Source organism: Coffea arabica, chromosome 4c, assembly GCF_036785885.1.
Source record: "Coffea arabica cultivar ET-39 chromosome 4c, Coffea Arabica ET-39 HiFi, whole genome shotgun sequence".
Classification (NCBI taxonomy): Eukaryota; Viridiplantae; Streptophyta; class Magnoliopsida; order Gentianales; family Rubiaceae; genus Coffea; species Coffea arabica.
Window position 1 is genome coordinate 29,701,258 of NC_092316.1, and position 8,753 is coordinate 29,710,010.

At 38.4% G+C, this 8,753-nt stretch overlaps 1 protein-coding gene across 1 annotated transcript; it reads right to left on the minus strand.

The window, feature by feature from the left end:
• Positions 1-276: 276 nt before the first annotated feature.
• Positions 277-2,899, minus strand: LOC113724369 (uncharacterized). Its single transcript, XM_027247277.1, has 6 exons — positions 1,952-2,899; positions 1,571-1,846; positions 1,432-1,471; positions 682-1,345; positions 415-568; positions 277-324 (listed from the first exon to the last, which is right to left on the minus strand). The coding sequence occupies exons 1-6, from the start codon at positions 2,897-2,899 to the stop codon at positions 277-279; spliced, it is 2,130 nt and encodes a 709-aa protein (XP_027103078.1).
• Between the last annotated feature and the right edge of the window lie 5,854 nt (positions 2,900-8,753).

Consider the following 8,753-nt stretch of genomic DNA (forward strand, 5'->3'; position numbering starts at 1 on the left):
GGAGCTGCACATTGGCATTTACAAAACACAACTATTTTGGAGGCTGATTTAAATTTCCTAACTTTGCAGTTTCATTTGCATTCCTATGGAGCTGCATATTGGCAATGGTGGTTGAATGATTCATGTGACCTGTTGCTGCCTGCAATGTAGACAGATTTACACACATGTTTCCCCTCCAAGTGAAGGGGGTTGGTTGAAGTCGTCCGGTGACACGGCTAGTTGAACCAAGCTCTTCTGTCTGCCTATCATCAATGTATGAGTTTGGTGGTTTCATTGTTATCCCTGGACTGTGTGAATAAATTTGTCACCAGTATTGGAGTTCAACTACATGTCACAAGATAAGAAGTAGTTAATAGGAGAGTGAACATTTTCACATCTCACACAGTATAAAAACTGAAATTTTGAAGCACTTACATGTCCAGATTCAGTATTGTTTGAAGCTGTCTCATATGGGTTGATTAGAGAATCAGTTGCAGCTCTGTTGAGTCCAAGTTCTCCAGTCATGTCCAGTGAGTTTCTAAAGGTCCATTGCCTCAGCTTGCAACCTTTCTTTGAATGGCCAGGTTTCCTGCAAAATGAGCATTTTCTTGTGCCCTTGACTGGTTGTTCTCCACCAATTTTCTGTTGAGTCTGACTTTGAGGAGCAGCCGTGCAGCTCTCTTGTGTACTTAAGTGAGTGACATTAGAAGTAGTTGGACCAGTACTGGTATGCCTTGTTTCATTTCTGATAGCATCTGTTTGTTGTGTACTGGTCCCACTAGTTTCCTTATCCATATGCCCATCTCCTCCCTTTCTACTGGAGCAGTTTCCTGATTTTTTTCAGGGCAGCTCCTCCTATTATGGCCATATTTCTTGCACAGACTACAACTCATCTTAGTGCCAACCTTGCTAACTTTGTGAGGTTTAGATGGATTCACACGTGACTGCCTGTTCCTATCTTCATCTGGTTCCTTTTTCCTCGCCTTTTTTGGCCTTCCAGGTGATTTCCCATATTTTGGAGGCTTCATTGGTGGTAAATCTATTGGGGCCCACAGATTAGGTCCATTGATTGGATTCAATACAGGTTCATAACTCTTCATGTATGTAGTCTTCCAGTAGATGGGTGCCACATTTTTTTCTGGCTTGTCACGTCTCCTATAAATAGCAGCCACTGCATGGCCACATGGGATTCCCCTCAGTTGCCATTTTCTACAAGTGCAGGTCTTGCTCCCCAAATCAACGACAAACTGGTCACCAAAAGGACAACATATCTGATACTTCATTGTGCCAGCGTAATAGCAGATGCACATGCATTGCTCTTTCTTGGCCTTCTCAAGAATGTCAAAAATTGCTGGACATAAGAGACCTGACAAATAAAAGGGCAAATTAGATATTAAACACAGGATAACTAGAAAGAAGTGCTGATAAAAAATAGTAAGCAAGTAGCTTAACCTTCATATTTGGACATTGTCTCTCTATTCTTCTCCATTCTCTTCAACAAATATAAGTAAATAGTTTACAACATGCCTATGATAGGCAGTGATCGTGCCTTTAATATAATTGAATTAAAAGATTCACACATATTATTAACCAGTATATCGCAATCCAATCCAGTCAGTCTTGAAATGAGCCCGTGACCAAGTATGCGGTCCTTTTCATCCAACCATGCATATGCATTCTTTGATTCTTGCTTCATCATCTCCATTTCTGCTTTGAACTGAGTCATATATGAAGCCCTTGCACATCTCCAAAGCCTATCTTTAAGAGCAAGACCTCTATGCATTTGCTTGAAGTTAGTGTAAAGGTGTTGGACACAACACCTATGTTCAGCTTGTAGAAGTTTGTCCCTAACAGCCTGAAGTAGTCCCTGTGCAACACAGCACAACAATCACATATGCCACATTAATATCAATAGTATAACATAAATAGTTAATGGATAACAAATTTATTAATTTGTATTAATAAATACTACCTTCTGTTTGCCAGTCATAATGCACCAGCAACTAGAGTCTTCAATTTTTAAATCTTGTACAAGCAATCCTAAAAACCAACTCCAGTTATCATAATTCTCTACCCCAACAATTGACATTGCCGAGGGAAACATTTTGTTATCACCGTCCATTCCAACTGCTGACAAAAGCTGCCCACCATATGGACCTTTTAGGAAGCAACCATCTAACCCAATCCACTTTCTACAACCAGCTAAAAAACCTCTCTTTATTGGTTCTAAGCACATATACAGCCTTCTAAACCTAGAAACACCATCTTCATCTACATCAGTCTCAACAAACACAGTAGATCCCATAGTTGTCCTCCTCCATTCACCACAAAATGATTCCAACATGGTGTACTGTTTGTCATGGGACCCCTGAATAGTGTCTCTAACTTTTCTAAGTGTTCTATATCCTTGCTTAAGGTTGAAATCAACATTTAACTCCTCAGTTACTTTGGTCATCAACTCATGCACTGTCATAGATGGCGTTTTCCTTACCTCATCAACAAATAGTTTGCTAGCCAACCTAGATGTCATGTTTTTATTGTAGAACACTCTTCCACAAGTGTGCTCATCACTAAGTGTTTTTATCTGAAAGGTATTTTCATCTTGCATTTTAGACCCAAATAGCTGCCAGTCACAACTTCTGCATTTCACTCTCACCCACCGTGTATCATTTTTCTTGAAATACACATCTCTCCCATCCATAATTGCTTGGATTCTTACAACCAACCTGAATATAATGACTGATGTGAATTTCTGACCAACTTCAAACTTTGATTTTTTCATGTCTGTTTGCTCATTAAAAACTGAAAATTTAGGCCTCCTTGTCTTACTATTCCCATCTTCATTGGATTCACTTTGACTCTTCAATTCAAATGAATCATTCGAGTCATATTCTGATTCAATGTCATCAATGTTAATCATATCCGAGTCATCACAGCAGTTAATTTCAATGGGTGGGTCTCTCTTCCTTCCTGCCTTCTTCTTTCTTTGCTCACTTCAATCAGAAGGACCAGGTTTATTGCAATGGAAGGGCCAGCTGAATGTGCACCTAGATCTCCTCCAAATGTTTGACCAATTTTGATGGCTTCGTCTAATATGTCATTGTCTCCCCCTTGATCCTCATAGTCTGAATCTGCCATCTTCTCATCAACATTGACTCCATTTTCTTCCTTTTCTTGTCTGGCAGCATCACATTCTGTTTCCCCTACACCACCTTCATTGCTAGCTATGTTTTGTGCATTTTTATTACAATTTTTACTTTAGTCATCTTCTTCTCTGACTTGTGCATTTGAAGCTTCATCACAGCCTTCAACATCTTTTTGCTCCTTTGCAGTATCACTCCTATTATCAGCTTTCTTTTCTACCAAAATTTGAGTTTCAGTCGCTTTGCTGTTAACGTCTTCATATTCTGCTTCATCTTCAGTAGCAACACGATAAAATTCCTCACTTTCTGGTTCAACATCAGCACCTTTTGCGTGCTTGTCTGCAGTTTCTGGTGCTACTTCAATACTTTCTGGTTCAACATCAAGACTTTTGCTTGCTTGGCTGTAGTTTCTGGTTCTACTTCTGGCCCAGTACTACAGGGTGCTATAGCCTGTGGACAACCTTGTGACAAAACTCCAAGAAACACTTCTGCCACCCTATGTGGTGGTAATGTGTTCACCATCATCTCACAATCGCTATCACACATACAAAAGACCAAGCTTGTATCCAATGTCATCTCTGGTAGCAGATAATACCACCCAAAACGATCTTTTGCATCATACCCAAGACGGACTCCACATTTGTCTAGAGCTACTAATGACCACATTTCTGGGTTGCATCTATCTATAAAATCAACCCGTCCCTCTATATACTGTTTGTTAGGAGAGTCTGTGAAGGTCACTTGATGGCGTATCTTTAAGGAGAAAGGTTCAGGCCAAGTTCCACTATCACCATTTCCTGGTTCAAAGAAAAAAAAATTTTAATTCAATAATTAATTTTTTTACACCTTTTACAGTGGATCGGGGACCACAATGTCTGAAATACAGGAAACATTACGGTTTGAACAGCATAAACATTGCCTTAAAAAATACCCCAAATCATCAAATTGCCCATACATTCAACATTAAACAATTTTGTCTACCATAATTTATGACAAACAGGGTATAACATACAGAGGTCAATCTGGCCCTTTTTACAGTACACAATATCACTACAAAACCTAACCGACAACATAGCACAATAACCCAACTACTATATATGCTATTATCCAACAAGCAAATAATGACATTTTAATATCATTTCTCTTACCGGGAGTGGCCTTTCTCTTCTTGTTCTTCATTGGCGACCTCATTTCTCCATCAGCCCTCTTCAATGTCGATATTGACTTTCCCATTTTATAATGCCAGTCACTTCTAACTCACGGTCACAAACATGTCAAGGGTATAGATTAGTAGAAATCTGCTAACTTCGTTCACACCGTCCCTCTCTCTCTCTCTCTCTCTCTCTCTGTGTTCAAATCCACGGTGAAGACGACAGAAACAAAGCCGTTTCCCTCGATTTTCTTTTCCCCTTATACCTAACGGGCGAAATTACAATTATGTCCTGGCTATTTCAGTTTTCATGGCGTATCTAATCTCACTAACGGCGCTTGTTTTGCACGCTCAAAAAACCCTGATGATTCTGTCGAGTCCGTCAACGGTTATACTTAATTGGGACGGATTCAGTAGTTTGGGGATTTAAGTGTCCCATTAAGAAGTTTAGGGATTGAAGTGAGAAATAGGGTATAGTTTAGGGGGTCAAAAGGGAATTTACCCTTAAGAATGGCCAAACTTTTGTTCACAATGTTCTTTTAGTTGATAATTTGAGTTATAACTTGCTAAGTGTTAGTCAATTATGTGATAGAAATTTGTTTATTTTGTTCAAAAAGTATGAGTGTTTTGTTCTTGACTCAAACTTTAATATCATTTTCAAAGGAAAAAGATTAAATGACATCTATGTAGTTATTCTTGAAAATGTTGATTCCTCTAACTTTAAATGCCATAAAGTTTCAAATGAAGATCCTTAGTTGTGGCAGAGAAGACTTTGTCATTTCAACATGGATTTGTTAAAAGAAATTTTCAAAAAGGATCTTATTAGAGGCTTGCCAAAAATTAAGTTTGAAAAGGACAAAATTTGTGATGCTTATAAATTTGGAAAACAAGTCAAAATTTCTTTTATACCCAAGAAATGTGTTTCTATTTCAAGACCTTTGGAGCTTTTACATCTTGATTTGTTTGTTCTTACACAAATTGCTAGTTTGGGTGGTAAGAGATATTACTTAGTCATTGTTGATGATTATTCTAGATACACTTGGGTGATGTTTCTTGCACACAAGGATGATGCCTTCAAAAATTTTGTTTCCCGTTTCACAAAAGTTCAAAATCTGATTGGGTTGAAAATTGTTAAGATTAGAAGTGACAATGGTTCGGAATTTAAATTTTGTGGTTTTTCAAAATTTTTTGATCAAAATGGAATTACTCATGAATTTTTAATTGCAAGAACTCCTTAACAAAATGGTGCTGTTGAAAGAAAGAATAGAACTCTTCAAGAAACCGCAAGAACCATGTTAAGTGAATGCAACTTACCAAAATATTTTTGAGTCGAAACTATATATACGACTTGTTATGCAATGAATAGAGTTCTCTTGAGACCAATTTTGAACAAAACCTCTTAAAAGTTGATTTTTGGTAAAAAGCCAATTGTTGGATATTTCAAAATTTTTGGTTATAAATGTTTTATTTTAAATATCAAGAAACATCTTGGAAAATTTGATAAGAATCCGATGAAGGTATTTTCTTGGGTTATTGTGAAAACAAAAGAGGATTTAGGGTCTATAATAGAAGGACTCTTGCTATAGAAAAAACCATACATGTTACATTTGATGAATCTAATGATGATATTTCCAAGAGTTGTTGTGAGGATGATGATGTAGATGTTCAAGAAGAATTTAAGAAACTCATAATTCATGATCAAGACAATACTCTATTAGAAGAAAATTCAAAGGAAGATTGTGACAGCCCCACCTCCCCCTAAGGCGAACCAGAGGGTTCGGCAGACCGCCTGCACAGCTCTCGCCGAGACTCAGTCGTTCACTACAGTCCTCAATTAAAATCGGAATAAATCACAAGAATAAATAGGGCAGCGATCCAAACTTAAAGCGAAACTTATATACATTGCCATCCCAAAAGGGAGTATAAAGATCGAATATACAAAGGTTCTCAATCCTTCATACGTCCAGCCCGTGCCAAGCACTAGGGTGAGAACCATTACAAAAAAAAAACAAAAGAACTAGACTAGGCTAGTCTATGCTATCATCCTGCTCGCCGTCCCCTGTTAAGGAAAACAAAACTAAAGGGGTGAGCTAAAAGATCAGTGAGGTTCCGAACACATAGTCAGATAGTCAATTCAATACGTTAAACATGGTCAGATAGTCAATTCAATACGTTAAACATGGAGTATCAATAATTCAAGAAATTTTTACAATGGAAAGCGATAGCAACACATTCATTAAATGGATACGGGCTCACATGGAGCTATTTGTTCGTTCGTTCGTTCCCCTGACATTTCCCCTTATTCCTCCAATTATTTGAAAATTTCCTTTTTGAGAAGTAAAACCCTCGTGTCTGCGTTCGTTCATTCATTCCCTTCGGGACGTTAACCGGACTCCACCCATCCGGACGTTGGCCGGACTCCACCCATCTGGACGTGGCCGGACTACAAGGTAATACTCGAGTATATCAAATTCACCCAGGGTCACCATATCGCCCGATCGAGTCCGCTTCTGGCTCAAGTCGATCGGTAACGAAGGGCAGGGCCCAATTCAGCCAAAAGGCTTACATCATGCGCAACTAATGTTTCAATCGTTAAATCATTGAAAATTTCACATTTCATTTAGGTCAAGTGCGATAAAGTACACGCTCGCCTAGAAAATTCGTTTTGGAAATCCTTGAAAACACTTAACACATCATCAAACAACAACAACAAGTCATGAAGTCATGGAGAATATAACAAACAAGAAACACTCACCTATGTACGCAAAATAACGGGTAAAATATCCTTCCGGATATTATCCTCAGTCACTGAGAAAACCTAAATTAAACGAGAAAGAATATTACAGATCATCTAGCACAACAATTAGGTGCAATCAAAGAAGCTCGACAATAATTGAGTAGAACGTACAAAAAGACTTTAAAGTGAAACGAGGACATTTGGACCCGTGGACAAAAATAACTAGGGTTTCATAGACCCAACGTAAGTATACCAGTTCAAATAGAAACTTAGTCCTCGAGCGAAAATTTGGGCAGCATGCCCTTTGTATTTTCCTATTTTCCATCCATTTATGGCTTCATCCTTTTACTCAATCAAACCCAAGGTTATCCATAACACAATTTCATTTCAATAACCATTCCATAGGCTCAAGACAATACAAGAACAAAAATTAAGCTAATATCGAGTGCGGTAATGAAGTTTACAAAAGACAGTTTCGACGGGGTTTTGCGGAATGGGTACATCCGAGGCTATGCTTATCGGATTGAGTTGCAAATTATACCATTTCGAAGCTAAGACACAAGGTTCCAATGTTTGTGAAGATCACTTAGTCCAATTCCCAGTGTAACCTAATCAAATTCCCAATTCACATAACCTAATTCCAACTAATCGGCTATTTAACCGTACTGCATTCAAATGGCCATATCTCAGTCTACCAAGGTCCGTTTAAGGGTTCTTGGTGGCGTTGAAAAGATAATACAGAGTACTAAAACTTTCATATTTTGGAAAATGGCTAAATCAGTACGGATCATAGTGAATAAACACAGCCAAATAGACTGACTGTCTACACGGAACACTGGAATACAACCTAGGGCAGTGAGGGTATTTTGGTCTTTTCATAGGATACGTTGCTCTGATTGAGCTGAAATTTTGTAGGAAACTATAAAATGCCATTCTATACAACTTTCATGTTTTGTGCCAAGCCTAATTCGGCCTCTAACCATACGAACTGGAACCGGATAGAACAGGGTGAAATTTTCCAGAAATCTGGAATTTTTGATTCCAATGATAACTTTCTTCATTTCTTGCTTCACTTGCTACCAAAACCCCCTATACAATATTGGATACAACATATATTAATCATACATCAAGTTTGGCAGCAATTCATCAAACCCTAATTCATGTATCCACAAGGAAAAACAACACCCAAGAATGATAACAACCATTATTCACCACAAATTTGAGATGCTAAGCTGATTTAAACAAGATGAAGAGTAAGAAATGGGAAAATCATCATCCTTACCTTGCTTAAGTGTCTACCAAGAGCAACCCTTGCTTTCCCCTTCAAAAGTTCACCAACACCTCACTAGATAAACACTCAAGGATGACTTTAATCGGTTTAGTTTTCCTTCTTCCTCACTTGGTGACTAGATTTCAAGAAGAAATGGTGAACTCTCTCTTGGGGTTTTTCTCTCTCTCTCTCTCGGCCAAGACCAGAAAAAATGAAGAAGAAAGATGGCTGAAATGAAGGATAAAAAGGCAAGAAAAAAAATTAATCAAGGAGCCATGAGGTGGTGACACTTGGCACCACCAAAGCCATGCAAATTTTTCTCTCTCTCCCTTGCATTTTTGGCCACAAATTTCAGTCAAAGGCAGCTGGAAATGAGGGGATATTTTGCTCAAATATTAATGAGCTCATGTGGTAAGAAAGTGGTGGTCCAGTGGTGCGTTCAATCGGTAGTGCGCGATATCCAGCGGTTCGCGC

Excerpts from the sequence above, each read along its gene's own strand:
- LOC113724369 (XM_027247277.1), bottom strand. The coding sequence starts at position 2,899 with ATGATTAACATTGATGACATTGAATCAGAATATGACTCGAATGATTCA. Across the intron at positions 1,472-1,570 it reads GATTGGATTGCGATATACTG|AGAATGGAGAAGAATAGAGA; the intron begins GTTAATAATATG and ends TATTTGTTGAAG. Across the intron at positions 325-414 it reads ACAATACTGAATCTGGACAT|TTGAACTCCAATACTGGTGA; the intron begins GTAAGTGCTTCA and ends TGTGACATGTAG.